Raw genomic sequence first — 16,997 nt, forward strand, 5'->3', positions numbered from 1 at the left:
TTTTATCCAGGTCAGGGATAACTACTTTTTTCAACTCCAAGGAAAATATATTTAATCCACTTTTAGATAAGCCCAGAGCACAATCAGGCATGTGCAGGGGAGAGCATTCCTACCAGGCCAGTTCTGCCACATGAGTAAGCTGGAAGAACAGCCGTACATCAGGCAGAAATGCAAACATGATGACGGATTTGTCACACACGCCATCAGAGAAAACTCAGCAGCTTGTGGCCATTTAAACAGCACTTTTCGGCTTTTTAACCACTCTGTGAAGGTGACGCCTGTTAGGTAAATACCTACCAGTTACTCCTGACTTGCATTGGAGTAAAGAACAGAATTCAGGCTCGACATCAATATGGAAAATTCTGTGGTTCGGAACTGGTCAGGTTCAACCTGTCGTCCAAACTCCCAGTCTTGTGCTCTAATCACCAAGCTTAGAGAACCTCAAACCTTTTTGCGGTGTGGATCACATCTAAATATTGTTCTAACCTAATTCCTCTCTGATTCGTAAGCATGTGGATCACTTTCTCATCCAACCACGATTGTGTAATACCCACGTGCCAACTGCAGCAACTCTTTACAAGGCGAAGTAACAGAGGGAAACAATTTAATAATATACATTTGGATTTCTTAATGCAAATTAACAGATGGGGGGGAAAAGGAGGAAAGCCATTGCTATGTGACCCGCCAGCTCTATGTAGACCAGTGGCAAGTGTTCTGCAGTTCATCAGTGCCCTATGGATTATGGATTATAGTTTGGGAGCCTCTGTACCAGGTCCCGTATCAATAAATCTAAAACTTAAGTAAAGGGTCTAGTGTACAGTGAGATACTTGGAAAAGGAGAGGCAAAGATTTGGAAAAAGAATAGTTGTTTGCCTATAAAGCACGTTAGAATGATACATTTTCTGTATACAAAGAGTTTGCATAACTCACAATCTTGCATAAGTGGGACTGTGCAAAAGCAGACAAAATTATTGGAAGTAGTTCTCTTGGTTGCCAGGAAATGTATTGTGATGCATTAGCTCAAGGACAAACAACAAACATTTAAAGAATGGAGGGAAAGCATCAAAGTCTGTATCCCACGGAAGCAAGAGATTACAGGGAACACTGCTCCCAGGCTTGATTCTGGTCCTACGCTATGGTCTTCTACACTGATTACAAAGCTGGGGTCAGCATTATTTCAGCTTAACATGTGTGTTTCTGTACAAGAATGTTTGCTAAGGTAGACAAGGCATCTGTGTGCAATAGGGACAACATTGCTGACTTTGGTGACATGTGGTGAGGAATTTGGACTGGTCTACACACTGGTTTGACTGCTATAAACTATACTGGCTTAGAATCAATAGTTAAACTAGTGCCACTTTGCAGGGAAGTTATCTACTAGGTATTTTAGAGAACCTTTTGATCTGTTTGTTCAAGAGCTCCTCCTAAACTATAAGAATTAGGACCACCACATTTGGTAAGCAGATTCCTTTTGTCATAATTTAAAGCCAGGTCAGGGTTTGGCTGTGCCAGAATAAATGAGATGTTCCTGGAATTCAATTGTTTCTCATAAAATGGAAAGGGAGGGAGTCTAGTAGGAGGAACAGTTATACTGGAGAATGACCATGCGGGGGCAGCAAGGAGCCAGAGCAGGGGACCAGGACAGCTGTACCCCCATTGAGCCCCCAGGGATGGAGAAAGGGACAGTAATCTACTATATATTGCAGAGACTTTATCAGTCTGTCTGTCTCCCCCAGCCAGGGAACATGCATTCTGCCCCTGGATGTGCTCGCTGCAACTACATTGGCCATGGACAGGTACTGCTCACCTGGCCCTAAGCTGCTGTAGTGAGAGAGGGCTGGGGTTGTTCTCTCTCCCCAGAGCAGCCAACATATTGAACCCCTCATTGTCACCACCACCACTCAAGAGCAATGATACAGATGAAAAAAACAAAACGTACTTAAGGACCCGAGCAACGAGGGGCAAATCTAGTGCATGGTTTATAAAAGTGCTTATTCCATATTCAAAGTCCAATACATCCCCAATGTGCCAACATGCTCTGTAACTGTTCTTTGTTATTTAATAATCTGCCATCATTCAAATTCCCTTTTATTCTCCTACCTGCTGCTGTTCAGCTTGGTTGTTCAGTGTCTGCCTGTGTGTGACACGAGTCTGGGCTTGGGGAGGGTTTGTGCATTTGCAGGGCTGGGGCACTCTGCAGGTGGGCAAAGAGGTAAGGAGTATCCTGTGCAAGGGTCACCTGGTGGAGAGAAGGCAGTGGCATTGGTCCTGGGTGGTAGGGGTAGGCTGGCTAGTCCCCAGGGCTGTGTGCAGTGGCACTGGTGGTAAGGGTACATGGTAGGGTAAGCTAGTCCCCAGTGTGTGCAGGCAGGCAGGCATTCATGGGTGAAGGGCTGGCTGCAGGTCCAGCTGGTCCCCAAAGGAGGGTGACGGGGCAGGGTACAGGGCAGGTTGGTCCCCAGCAGTGGGTGCAGCAGCAGCAGGTCCCCAAGGGTGGGTGACAGGGGTGGGGCAGGCTTCCAGTCCCAGGGCTGGGGGCAGCAGTAGTGGGGCTGTGGCAGGACACACTGGGGCTGTGGGATGGGGGAGGGTGGCAGGCTGGTCCCCAGGGGGGCTAGGAGCAGGCTGGCCCCCTGGAGCTGGGGGAGAAGCGAGATGCGGGGCAGACTGATCCCTGGGGGGCAGGAGCGGGCAGGCTAGCCCCTTGTGGGGTTTGGGGCAGGGCAGGCTGGCCTCGGGGGCTGGGGGAGAAGCGGGGTGCAGGGCAGGCTGGTCCTGTAGGGGGCTAGGGGCAGGGCAGGCTGGCTCCCTGTAGCTGGGGGAAAAGCGAGATGTGGGGCAAGCTGATCCCCGGGGGAGGGTAGGGGCAGCTGCGGGGCAGGCTCGTCCCCTCGGGCTGGGGGGGAAGCGGGGTGCGGGGCAGCTGCCGGGCAGGCGGATCCCCTGGGGGGTGGGATAGGCGGGCCCCCTGGGGCTGAGGGGAAGCGGGGTGCGGGGCAGCTGCGGGGCAGGTGGGCCCCCTGGGGTTGGGGAGAAGCGGGCTGCAGGGCAGGTTGCTCCCCGGGGGGTAGGGGCGGGTGGTGGGCAGACAGGCCCCCTCGGGCTGGGGGAGGTGCGGGGTGCGGGCAGGCTGATCCCCGGGGGGGGGGGGGGGACAGGCTGACCCCCTGGAGCTGGGGGAGAAGTGGGGCTCGGGGCAGGCTGATCCCCAGGGCAGGTAGGGGCGGGTGAGGGGCAGGCGGGCCTCCTGGGGTTGGAGAGAAGCGGGGGGGCGGGGCCGGGGCCCCTGGGGGGCGGGGCGGGGGGCGGGGCCGGGGGCCCCGGGGGCTGGGGCAGGGGGGGGGGAGAAGCGGGGGGGGGGCCGGGGGCCGGCGGGGGGGCGGGGGGCGGGGGGCGGGGCCCTGGGGCAGGGGGGGGAAGCGGGCTGCGGGGCCGGCGGGCCCCCTGGAGCAGGGGGGGAAGCGGGGGGCGGGGGGCGGGGCCCCTGGGGCGGGGGGAGAAGGGGGGGGGCTGGGGTAGGGGGGGGGGGGGGCGGGCCCCCTGGAGCGGGGGGAGAAGCGGGGGGCGGGGGGCCGGGGGGCGGGGCCCCTGGAGCGGGGGGGGGGAGAAGCGGGGGGAGCGGGGGGGAAGCGGGGGGCGGGGCCGGCGGGGCCCCCGGGGGGGAGCGGGGGGCGGGGCCGGCGGGGGCGGGGGGGAGAAGCGGGGGGCGGGGCCCCAGGGGCAGGGGGGGAAGCGGGGGGCGGGGACAGGCCGCTCCCCGGGAGGAAGAGCCCGCAGCGGGGCGCGCGCTCTCGGTTGGCCGGGGCCGTGAGGGGGGAGGCCCCGCCGCTCCAGTCCCGGGGGCCCGGCAGGTGGCTCGCCCCTCCCCGGGCCCCTCCCCCGGCCGCGTCCCGTCCCCAGCCCGGCTCCGCGCCGCCTCTTGCCGCCGCCCGCTCCCAGCTGACGGGGGCAGCCCCTTGTTTACCGGCCAGGCAGGCAGCCGCGAGCCCGGCCCGCGCCGCCAGCGGCCCGACGAAGCGGCGGGAGAAGGGGGCGCGCGGGGCCCGGCGGCCTCCGAGCGGCGGAGCATGGCGCTGAGGGCGGCGCTGGCGCTGGCGGTGGCCGCGCTGCTGGGGGCCTGCTGCGGCCCGAGCCGCGGGGAGAGTAAGTAGCGCGGGCGCGGCCTAGTCCCCGGGGCAGGTGCCCCCGCCACGCAGCCGGCGCTGAGGGGAGCCGCGCTCGCCCGCCCCCCCCCGCCGCGCGGGCTGAGGGAGCGTCTCGCCCGCGCGGAGGTGACTGTGCCCCCTGCAGCCCGAGCGGGGCGACAGGGCGGGAGGGTCGCCCTGACACCGCCCTTTGTACCTGGGGGGGGGGGGGGCAGCTCCAGGACTCCCCCCCCCCCCCGAGCACTTTCTTGCTTTTCATCCCCCCCCCCAACCAAATGCCTTTCTTCAGGGTGGGCTTGGGTGGGAGCTATAATGAGGGGCGGGAGTTGTCTTAAATGAACAGAAAGTGGCGTCTATGGAAGGACTGACTGATTGATGTGTGTATTAATTTATGAATTAAAAAAGGGGAGTCAAGGTGCGCGTGGGAAGCTCTCCGAAATGCAGCCAGCGTGCAACGTACCTGCGTGTGACTGAAAAGAGACTAGCAACAGCTACAAAGATAACGGGGGGTGTTTATTGGAACAGACACATGGACTAGGTCAGGAGGAAACTCCTTTATTCCTGCTTTGCTTGGCATAGGCTAGTTGGCATTAAATGTGCCCATCTGCATTTTTTTGTTAAATCTCTAAGGTGCTGCAGAACGATTGGTTGTTTTTTAAGGTGTGTTTTGTTTTTTTTTCTAGTGCAGACTAGCACGGCTACCCCGAGACATTTGTTTTTGGTTTTTGTTACTTTGGGTTCGGGATAAATGAAAAATCTTTCGTTTTATGAAGTTGCTGGTAACTTTACCTTAGTGGCCATGAATATTTACTTCTCACAAGTATTTTGAAATGGGGCCTCTAAGTTGACTTGTGAATCAGGGTCTAAAACTGTTTCTCTTAAATGTGGCATTTGGCATGTGCAGGGGGTATAATTGTATCATGTGTGCCTATATATAAAATAGAGGGTTGAGAACTTAGCCCATGCTTTTCTGTTGGAATTTACCCTACAAGTAATGTCTTTGTAAGTCTATTTTTGTTTTAAACATGAAAAAGCATGCCACTCTAGCCTTTTCCTCGCTATATTACAGAATTCTAACTCTTTTTTTAAAAGTTAATTTCAACACCAGATATAGTTTCTGAAAGCTCTTAGCATGGTGTGGGCTTAGAATGGCAAGGATTTTAAATTAACCACAAAATGGTTCTTAAACAGGTTACAGGTATTAAAAGCAAGGGTGTGGAGAGAAGTTACATTAATGGAGGGATTGGGGAGATTCCTAAATGAAGCTCACAACTATCTTAACGAGTGTCAGACCATTGTTTATGGCTGATTTTAGGTGGATAAGCTTGCTTAAATAAATGACTTAAGCTAGCATTTACTGTCTGAATCTAGCTTGTTTTTGTTTTTATAGAAAATGAAAGAACCTGCTGGTAAATATTTGCTTAAAGAGAATTAAGTACTGAAATTGTTCATTTAATAACCTTCATTGTACTTGGCATGTTTCCCACAGAAGCAATAGCAGTAGGGTGGTTCAGAGTCCAGATATTGCATTGATTGGTACGTCACATACATACAATAATAAAGGTTTCAAAGCAAGAAACACTCCTGACTTTTGGAAAAACAATCTATTTGGCTGGTCACGTAATCAAAAATACCTTCCTCTCTTCTCTCGCACGCTCTTTTAAAAAATTATTCATGTATTCACTTTAAAATTTGAGAAGTACTACTGTGTTTTTCAACTAAGAGTTGAGAGATGGCAGGCAGCCCAAACTGTGGTGTGGGGAAATACATGAAGATTTCATTCTCCAGTGCACAACGCTTTAATTTTAGTACCGATATAACTTTAATTCAGTGACCTCAAAGTTCTTTACAAATTGTTACTGGTACAAACAAACTGCTGATCTTGTGGCTTTCTGTAGCACCATTTGTTCTTGGATTGTTTATGTGTTTATGAATGTAATGAATTAATCCTCACAACATCCTTATGAAATAGGGAAGTATTATTTCTGTTTTACGGATAGAGAAATGGGATCAATGTCCACCGAGTCAGACTATAGCAGAGCCCAGAATGGAACAGGGGGATATTACTTAATTTTATTACGTATATAGTGCCAGTACCGTCCTAGGTATGTTAAGGATAGGGATGTAAAATCCTGTTTAATCAGTTAACTGGACAGGTGAGGGGGTTGCTTCAGCTGGGCTGGAGCATGCCCACCTGAGTCTTGTTGCTTAGCCAAGCCTCCTGGCTGTGTCAGGTGTGGGGCTGCCCTGCTGGTTAATTGTAATGTGTAAGCATCACTTGGTTAACCATTCATAACCCTAGTTAAGGATATGTAGGAAAGTCCGTGGTCCAAAGAATTTTCAATGTTGTCTTAATGCCCATGTCACTCCTCTAAACACTAGCGCACACTCTTATATTTGCAGAGCATTAGAGTATGTATTGAAAATAACACATTATTTAATGTGAAGGTGCATTCAGCAGTTTGAAGATGAATGCATACACAATTGTTGCACAAGCAAAAAACCAGTGAGACATTATTGAGGATTTAATTGTTGCTCCATAAGCAGGCTGTTTTTGTTGAAATAAAGTGACTAATTCCACACACACAGGTTATGCCTGCTCTTTTGAATGAATCTCTATCTAAATTACAGAAGTGCCTGCTCTTACAGATGTAAAACTCTGTAAAGTTCCTTAAAAGATGCCCCCCCTCCTATTTTATAATAGGAAAAAGCCAATGTCACCATAGTTGAGATACAAGCCTTCTCTCTTGCAGTTGTAGGGTTCCACGAAATATTCTTTTGCTAGTTGATTTATCCAGTGTTGCTTGGGTTCTTAACTCAATTTTGTTTTTCTTAATTTAAATTATTATTCTGGGTAGGGACGTTAGTGTATAGATATTTAAACAGTGAACTGATAAGCCTGGGCTTATTAGTTAACCAAAACAACTACATGCAACACCTCCCCTTTGCTGCAGAGGCAGAGAGGTCTTAAAATGAGAAGCACTTACCACCAAAAATAACCTGTCAAATCTTTCAGAGGGCAGTCCTAGGGATAGTCAACTTCCTGACAAAAAGTTATGTCAAGGTGAAGGAATATCTTTTATTGGACCAACTTCTGTGGGGGGCGGCGGGAGAGAGAGAGGCTTTGAGTGATTCAGACCTCTTCTTCGAATCTGGGAAAGTGATGAAGAGTGTCACAGCTAAATACAAAATACAGGACTATGTATCACTTTTTGTTTCAGCTACATCAGACTAACACAGCTACATTTCTATCACTAAGCTAAATACAAGTTTGAATAGATATGTGCAACTTAAGCTAAGCTGTTTTAGGGGATCATTGATTTATGTGTGACTTATGCTACAGTATTTTGGGGGCTGGACTCTTCCCTTTTGAGGTGTCTTCCAGCCCTATGACTTTATGATTCAAAGTGAAGTGGCCCTGCGGTCATAGGTCAAAAAGGGGGGTTAGTGGCTGTACTGAGACTTAAAATCTTGTGCCTTTGTTAAGGCCATGTTTTTAAGGGTCTAGCAAAGTTATGAATTCAAGCTCCCTGGCACACTCTTTGAAAGTGCTTTGCGATTAAAAACTTGTCATTTGTGAGACTGGAAGAATATCTGCCTGATGGCAGAGACTTGAACCCCGACTGTTTCCTCCTGAAGTCAATGGGAGCCTTCTGCCTTATCTAAAACGCTTTAGTATCTACTTTTTCACCCTGCGGTTTATCTAGTTCTGTGGCCCAGCAGAGTCATCTTCGATTATTCTGGTCTGTCCTTTGCCTTTTGTAGGGGACCGGTACAGCAGTAAAGAAGTAGGTCCTTATTATGACTTTAATCAGGAGCGGCCCTAGACTAGCTGCCAGCAACTGGCGCCCTAGGTGAACCATGCAATCGGTGCCCCCACCTCCAAACCCCTCAACGATATTGCACCACCATTTGGGGCCCCATTTAACTTGGCGCCCTAGGCAACCGCCTAGTTCGCCTATATGGACGGGCCGCCCCAGACTTTAATATAGAGAACATGAAAATGGTATCAAATCCCAGGTTTAGGGTAGAATGGAAAGTGCAGCAGGCCAGGCTGTGGGGTTTGAATGCGACTGGCATAGGAGAAGCTGTCTTCAGGGCACTAGGGGTATTGCTCTTGCCTCAGCAGAGCAGAGGTCGTCTCCTTCCTTGCCTGCAGGAATAAATTCAGCAGCTGCCTCACAAGGTCATCTGAGGGAGCATAAAGGTAAATGAACAGACTCTCTTCTTCATCACAGCCTCATTTGAATCTGCTTCGCCACACAGACCTCACTATTAGGGGCAGCAAACTGAAGTTTAAAATTAAACCATTTAACTATTAGATCTTTTTCTGTTTGTTAAACCCATTATTGGAGTAGCCGAGGGGAGCCGTGTTAGTCTGTAACTGGAAAAACTTAAAAAAACAACAAATAGTCTTGCAGCACCTTAGAGACTAAAAGAAAATGTAGATGGTATCATGAGCTTTCGTGGGCACAACCAACTTCAGATTATTTGAGTAGTTTGGAAACTGGTTCTCGTAGTCCCTTGCATTGATGTTTCCCCTGGCTAGTAGACCTCATGACCTCTCATCTCAGCAAGGTTGACACCCCTATCACTGGGTTCATAAATTGTCTTACAAGTGAGAAACAGAAGCTCTCAGAAGCCCTCTTTCCTCTTCCTACCTCTTACTCCTGAAAACAAGGGCGTTTATTATGTATGAAATGTCATGCTTTTGAACTGAGCAAAATTAATGTTTTCTTTTAATGATTCAGTTACCAAGGCAGGTTATATATGTTTTAAAAACTGTACCGTTAATAAAATGTTAAATGGTCTGTAATCATCTTTTCATGAACAGTTAGTTCTATGTTATCTCAGACTTAATGGATAAAGAAACAAAACTCTGGAGTAGTGAGTCATTAAGGTTTATTATCCAAACTGTTTACTATAAATAAGGTTTAAGTTCCAAAGAATTTCTCTCAGCCACAGTATTTTGAAAACCAAAGCTGACATCAGATGTGGTTTCTCTATCCAGTACCTTAAGGGTATTGCTGCCGAACTAATTTGTACAAGGGGCTCCCTATATTTATGGCATGTATTTTAGAAAAATCACTGTGCCTTGCCATTAAATCTTATTCGGTGGCCTGATTTAGAAATTACTTAAGTTACTTTGAATAGCTTGATAACAAAGGATGCAGGAGTGGGTGTGTATGGCTTTTTCCCTCCTCTCTCCGAAAGGGCTGCTGTCCTATTTGGCTGTCCCCTCCCTTTTTGTTGTAGGGTGGAAGCATGTAGTCTGGGCTTTGTGCCTGTTCCCACTGAGGTTAGTGATCCAATTTCATTATGTGATGTCATAGGTAGAATTTGGTTCACTGGGAATTTTGTCAGCAGCTTTCCTGGGAGCAATGATGGATCCTAGTATATACAATACAGTGGAGCAGATATGTGAGGATTGATCCCTTAAGGTCAAATCAAATCAGAACTTGGCTTACTTGTGTTTAAGAAAAACTTACTAATAACTGCAAAAGCGACGAGGAGTCCTGTGGCACCTTATAGACTAACTGAAGTGTAGGAGCATGACGAAGTGGGTCTTTGCCCACGAAAGCTTATGCTCCTACACTTCAGTTAGTCTATAAGGTGCCACAGGACTCCTCGTCGCTTTTGCAGATTCAGACTAACACGGCTACCTCTCTGATACTTACTAATAACTGGCTCCTGAACTTTTTTTGGGGTGCTAATTTGATCAGTTTTCATATTAATTTGTTTCTGAATTTTTCCCCAAGAGGAAATATTGATGAGAAAAGCTGTGGGGGGGAGAGAAGGGGGAGAACCACTTGTTCTTTCCTAATATGAAGTTCTGGGACTGACATAAGAGTGGTTACAGCACAAATAGAAGGCTGTTGCCTTTAGTGTTGTGTCCTTTGGACTCAAACATTGAAAAGTTCTCTTAGATTGGTGGCTAACTTGAAGTTTTGGGGTTTATGAAAGACATACAAATCTCAATGCAGTTGTCTAATGTTACGCCTGTTGGCTTTGTTAAAGTAAATGTACTAAAACCAGGTTACAGTAATCTGTTGGTTAACTGTGCTTTTAGGCTGAAAGCAAATCTCGTAGTCCATGTCTTAGGTACGGCTAGTACAGTATTGTCTTAAGATTTATTTCAGTACTGTGCATCCCGGCAAACCACATACTTCAATTAATCTGAGAAACATGGCTAAATTTTTCCAAATATAATGAAAAATCATTTGCTGTCTCTTGTAGTGATAAAAAGACTAGAATGTGGATTCTAAAGCTGAATTTCAGCCGCCCATTCCCCATGTAGCTTCTGATTCAGGAAGCTACTGCAAAGTGATTTCTGCACGTGCAGATATAAGTCTTTACTGAGATGAGCATTCTCACAAATTTAAAAGTTTTCTAAATTTATTGTGTCTGAGCTAATTAAATTACAATTCTATGGAAATTTTTTTTAACACCTAAGTAGAAAGTGGGGATGATATATATCCATGATAGAAAGCAAAGATAAATGAATCCCATGACTTACAGAAGTTAAATAAAAATGCACGAAATGAACATGACTGAACATGCTTCAGATATTGGTGTTTGTGCTTTGAAAAGTATTTCAGTCTTGAAATTCCATATAGTGATACTGCACCAATAATCTGCTACCAATAATCTGCTATGTATTTGCGATTGTGTGTCTGTCTTTCTGTCTGTCCAATAACTCTTCCTAAACAGTAAGAGCTAAGGTCCACCAAATTCCACCTTCTTCTTATGACTAAAAGCAAAGTAAGGGATTGGTTGTGCCAGGAAAGTGGGCTGTGTAGAGCCTTGTGTGGATATAAAGTTTTGTATCTGCATCTGTATCCACAAAAGTGAGCTGTGGCTTTCTGCAGTCACATCATGGATATCCACATTCGCAGGATACTAGGGATATGAATGTGAACACAGTTTATCGATAAGCCCAGGTTTCTCCATTAACATGCACGGTTACTGTACCAGAGGCGGTAGCGCTGAGGGGGTGGAAGACGGGAGACAGCTCCCCATGCATACCAGTTCCTGTAGAGCTGCCTATTCTCTCCCCTCCCACCACATACACTGCTGCCTCTGATACAAAATTTCTATTCACATCCATATCTAGAAATCTGTATCTGGAAAAATTAGCCTTGGATATCCATGGATTTGTAGGGCTCTAAGGATGTGCCTGGAATGGGATTGCTTCTCATAAAAACAGAAGAGACAATCACCAGACAGGCAAAAGAGGCTGGCTGGTGGCATACCCCCATCCAGGATTACCCCTTCTTTCCGTCCCCCCTGCCCCCAAGCCTTGCACCCGCCCTCCCCTGATTTGTGCAGGAACGTGCTCAGTTTGCTGCATTCCTCATGCTGGCTGGGAAGTGCAGTGCACAGATGAACCTGGACCTGCCCCAGCCTGGGGACGTGCAGCTTGGCTGTGCCCGCACTAGTGGCCATAGAGGCACTTCTCACCTGGCCCCAAGCTGCTGTGGTGAGAGAGAGAGCTGGGGTTGTCTCCTCTCCCTGGGGAAGCCTGCATGCTAAACACCCTCCTCCCCTGTGCCACCCCAGAGCAAGGATTCTAGCCCTTAGCACACTGCTAGCACTGTATTAAGTGCTTTACAGATAGGAATGGAAACTATCTGCTTGCCACAAACAGTTCTGTGAACATGGTCAAGATTCTAGAAATACCTCTCTTCTAAAGTTCTGTATTGAAGGTTTTTATAATGTAGTGCCATAAATGTGCATGTTTACAGTACAGCTGTATAGGTCGGTTCCAGCTAAAAGTTTAATGTGACCTCATCTTACACTTTTTTGCTTAAAAAAAAAAAGTTTAATAACTCCAGTTTAATAGAAACCATTTCAGGTAGGAAGATGTGATCCTGATCTATGGTACTTTATCTAAAGACCACAGGTAGGAGTGATCATGAAAGGTCATTACTAATAGTGAGGTATTTGAGTTGTGGCTAATGTTTTTCAAGAATGGAATTTGATGTAAAGAATTTTGAAGTTTTATTCTGTAACTGATGTTTTAAAGGGACTCGGGCTATGTCTGTGCTGGCAGTTACAGCGCTGTTCACAGAGCGCTGCAGAGAAACGAACCACTGGTGTATCCACTGTGCTCCTTGTGATGGTGGAGCATGTCCACATTAGCAACTTTTGCAGTGCCAAAGGGAGCAGTGCACTGTTGTAGGTATTCATCTGTGCAGCTGGCCACATGGTGCTTTGGGAAGGGTTTGCAATGCCATATGGGGAAGGCAGCTGTGACAGGGTGCAGTCACAGAAGACCTCTTGGGGGTGCTTCCTGGCATGCTGACAAAACCACTGACAAAACCACTTCCTTGCTCTCTGGGGCTTCTCACCACCCTGCCCTGCTGGGCCAGGTCTCCTGGTCTCCCGCAGCCAAGGCACAAAGCTGAGATCACTGCTCTCTCCACCCCAAAGGAGTAATACAGACACTGAAACTCTTCAGGTCTGAGGAAAATGCAGTTTTGGGCCCAGCTTCCAGGAAAACCACTCCTCCAAATGAGATCAGAACCCTAAACAAATTATTCAGGTAAGCCCCCTTTAACAATGGAAAGGGGGATGCACACACTGCTCCCCAGGTAACAATTATTTACACCGGGTTTGATAGTAAATACAATCGATATTATTATGTACAAAGAGGAGGATTTAAGTGGTTGCAAGTGAAAACAGGTAGAGCAAAGTAAATTACAAATTTAAAATAAAACAAAACCTGCGTAGCTAGTTCTAACACTTATTACAAACTGTTCTTCTTCCACCTAAGCCTCCAAACCAGGAAAATCTTTTTTTCCCTGGGGCCTCTGGTTCATTCTCTTGGGAGTGTCATGCCAGCCAAAGACAAAAAGACTGAAACATTTTAAATCTTAAATAGCCTCCTTTTCAGGCAGAAATTCTGTGGCAGATTCTCCCCTTCCATAGAAAAGTTCCTGGTCAGACCTTACCAGTTGGGGTGGTCACATGACTTCATAAGACCAACAACCACTGCTTAGACTCAAAGGACAAAAGAGGCTGTTTACAGGTGATCACCCAGACATTGAGAGAAACACCCTTGATGGCTTTCATTTGCACATTTAAAACTATAAAGCATTCCATACCCCATATTTTTAACTTTACATACGCCAAAATAAGATCTACAGATCCAGCAGATTGAGACACTGAAATTGATCACATGAGGTATTTTGTCCAAAGCATTTTTGAATTATGCAGATGAGTCCATAAGTCAATTTCATAAAGTATGAGGGGGGAAGGGGGACCCGTCACAGCAGTTTCAAGGTTTCCCATTCCAATTGCTCCCTGGTCTTCCTGCTACATTGACAGCTGCTTTTCAGTAAGTCCTGGGGAAGGGGGGAGATGGTGACAAGGAGTGTGTGCCCGCGTATGGGGGTCAGAGATGGCATATTTTGGGGAATGTCAGCATGCAGGCTTGTTCAGACAGCGTCAAGAAACAGCTCATCCCGAGGCACGGGAAGAGGAAAACTGGGGGACATGACCAGGGAGGCTGCCGCTGGGATCCAGGGGTTAACTGGTTGAGCATTTAACTTGTTAACAAATTAACCAGGATTATATAGTCCTAGTTATTGCTCACAAAGTGCCTTGCTAGTGTGGACACCTCAGGATTACAGCACTGGGGACTGATTTACTATATTGCACTGCAACTTACCAGTGTAGATTTGGCCTCAGTTAAAACTGACAGGCTGAAATTGTTCTTAAAACTGTCTTTTCACAGTAATAAAAAAAAGAGTGTAGTGCTCCAGTGGTTTCTGATGCAATCAGAGCAGCAGAGAGGCTAATTGAATTAGGTTACTGGCTCTGGATGGTATATTAGAGATAGTATTGCAAATTATGAACTTCTGTTAAAAATAGAGGTGAAAAGTCTGCATGATCTCAATATTTTGTTTTCAAAGGCATTTACTGGTAGCTGCACTGGAAGATTGCTAATTAAGTACACCGCTAGATATATTGGTACATCCAGGTATGGAGATAGAAATACAGGTAAATTTTGTTAATAACTGTTTTAGTTTTAGCATTGTTGTTTACATAGTTTGATAGATAGGTAATTGCTCTAGGAATATTATAATGGCTAACCTTTTCGACGTGGGTCCTGGTACCTGGCTTGCTGTCCCCTCAATGGGTACATCTGCTTCCCGGTTGTGCTGGAGTTCACTGGCAAGGGCTGGTTAACCAGTAAACATTCCAGTATGTTTACTGGTAAACCATTCAACATCCCTAGATTGGTCTGACATTGTAATAGTCAATGGAAAATACTGGTTCCCTATAGAATTCAATATAATACACAATTTATTTATGTAGTGTTCATACAAACTGTATTCCAGATGACCGTGATTGGAGGCGGGGGGGGGGGGGGAATTTTTCAATGAGACTAGCAAGGCAATTGAGAGTTAGTGAGGGGAAGAGATTCAGGGAGAATGTTCTAGAGAGCATGGTGTTACAGGTAGAGAGAATAATTTTGCATTAACAGTTGAAAGTTTGTGTAAAAGGGCAGAGTAGGATGGTGCTAAAAGAATACGGGGGTGAAGAGAGGTCTAGAGAGACTTTTGACAACATCTGGAGCAAGTGCCTAGAGGGGAAGAAAGACAAGGACGATAACTTTGATTTGAGATTGAAATGTCTAGTTGGCCAGGAAAGCTGATTTTAAGAACAAGGTGGTGCATTTGTATATTCTGTGCAGGTGAGTCAGAGCTTGTGTCACAGGGAACAGAGTAGTTATCAATACAGTTTCAGCCAGGAATGACTGAAAAGGGAAAAAAGAATCAGAGCAAGGGTTGTGTGTCTGCATCCTCTCCCCTATTGCCTTGGGGTGAGATGGACTGAGCTAAAGATTCAAAATTAGAACCTATGCTTGGTTTGTTCACTTGGCAGTGTGGCTAGACAGAAGGCTTGAACTCTGATACAATAGCTGGGTGGATAACTTCAGCAATGGGTTTTTTTCTGGCTTTGCTAGACATTTTATTTCAGGAGTAGGCTTTTTCAGTGGATAGTCTGGGTTTTGATACTATGGTTCTCAACCTGGTGCTGTAAAAAGACAGTCAGTTGTAAGTTTTGCTCTGTTGCTCAGTCCTGTACCAACTGATACAGTTGATCTCTTGGTGAATTTTTTTTCAGTGTCTAAAGTTGTAAATACACCCATGTTTCTTTGGTTCCGTATTTCATTGGTGCCTGGTCTTATGTTTCTCTGTTTTACTTCTTCCAATCTGAGCCATGTATGATCATTCATATTGTTAATTTTCTCTCTGGATTATTGATTCTGTTGAATAAAATGCTTAACCAGATATTTCAGGGAAAACGTTTCCAACCTTGGAATGTAAAAACAAAATAAATTACAGGCTTGGCCTCCCTGGTCCAGCACCCTTGGGACCTAACTGGTTGCGAATGAGGGGATTTGCCAGACCAGGGGAGGTCCCCTGATATTGGCCTTTCCCTGTTGCTAGCTGGGTCCTGGCCTAGCTGGGGGTCTCCAGGACCGGGGGTCTCCAGGACCAGTGCTCTCCAGCTGCTGCCATCCTGCTGTGGTCCAGGAGTATCCGCGGTCCAGCTGGACCAGGGAGGCTCGGTTTAGGGAGATATAACCTGTAATGTAAAAGGAATACTTAGCCTCATGTTCTCAGTTGTTGGTAGAAATATCATTATTACCCCCTCAATGAAGGCCAAACTAGAGTATAGTCTGTGCTCTTTTATTTTCACAAAATTTCTTTCACTTCCTCAATAACTTGTAGAAAATGCCATGTTGCCCAATTACTCCCATTAAATCCTTTTCTATTAATGGCATAACCTGCCAAATGTAGGCATGGTGTTCTCTTTAAATACGTGCCAAATATCCTCTGCTGAATAGATGTTTATTCATCTCTTGTGAATGCCAAGTGGCTGTCTAAATACTGTTACTTCAATATGGACACTGTTCACAGCAAACAAAACCCTATATCTCGCAGATGACAAAGACCTATGAACGTCTTCCAGTCCACAGCGATAGGCATATATGTGCAGGATTGTTCCCTGCAGTATTTTGTAGTACTTAAGTCCTACTGGTTTGAAATGTACCCAGTCATGAACTGACACTACGGTGTATTGTACAAGTGGTTGAACATAATTTTTTTAGAAGGCTGTCACTTACTTATTTCTGTTCCTTTTGCCTTCCAGTTTGCGGGAGCATGGACATTCGAAATAACCTGACACGTTTGAATATGCTTGAGAACTGCACTGTGATTGAGGGCCACTTGCAAATATTGCTGATGTTTAAAACCAAGCCTGAAGATTTCCGTGAGTTCAGCTTTCCCAAATTGACTATGATTACAGACTATTTACTGCTCTTTCGGGTATATGGGCTAGAGAGTTTAAAGGGGCTTTTCCCAAACCTCACTGTGATTCGAGGAACTCATCTCTTCTTCAACTATGCTCTGGTCATTTTTGAGATGGTTCACTTGAAAGAGATTGGCCTTTATAACCTGATGAACATTACTCGAGGTGCAGTCCGGATGGAGAAGAACAATGAACTGTGTTATTTGTCCACAATTGACTGGTCTAGGATTTTAGACTCTGTGGAAGACAATGACCTTGATGCCAACAAGGATGACAAAGAGTGTGGAGATGTGTGTCCAGGCACTGTGAAAGGAAAAAGCAACTGCCCATCTACGGTCATAAATGGCATCTTCAATGAACGCTGCTGGACTCACGACCACTGTCAAAGAGGTAGGAATACATATTAAGAGATTTGGGGTGTGGTGTTTTTTTTGAGAATTGCTGTTAGCTCTTGTACCATCCTTGCTACGGTTCAGTATGTCTGAGTACTAATTTATTCCTTCATAAACTGATATGTTTTATTTC

At 46.6% G+C, this 16,997-nt stretch overlaps 1 protein-coding gene across 5 annotated transcripts in view; it reads left to right on the forward strand.

Moving 5' to 3' along the window:
* The window catches only part of INSR (insulin receptor), a 133,896-nt gene that overhangs the window by 25,025 nt on the left and 91,874 nt on the right, over nt 1-16,997 (forward strand). For 2 of the 5 annotated variants that reach the window (XM_075902955.2, XM_075902956.2), the window contains exons 1-2: nt 4,008-4,143; nt 16,314-16,862. In XM_075902955.2, the coding sequence (XP_075759070.1) occupies nt 4,068-4,143; nt 16,314-16,862 (625 nt within the window). In that variant the 5' untranslated portion in view covers nt 4,008-4,067. Of the gene's footprint in view, nt 1-4,002; nt 4,144-4,473; nt 4,684-14,062; nt 14,151-16,313; nt 16,863-16,997 lie in introns of those variants that run through there. The other 3 variants (XM_075902957.2, XM_075902958.2, XM_075902959.2) reach the window with 3 other exon arrangements.

Source organism: Pelodiscus sinensis, chromosome 32 (assembly GCF_052426305.1).
Source record: "Pelodiscus sinensis isolate ZL-2025 chromosome 32, ASM5242630v1, whole genome shotgun sequence".
Lineage (NCBI taxonomy): Eukaryota > Metazoa > Chordata > Testudines > Trionychidae > Pelodiscus > Pelodiscus sinensis.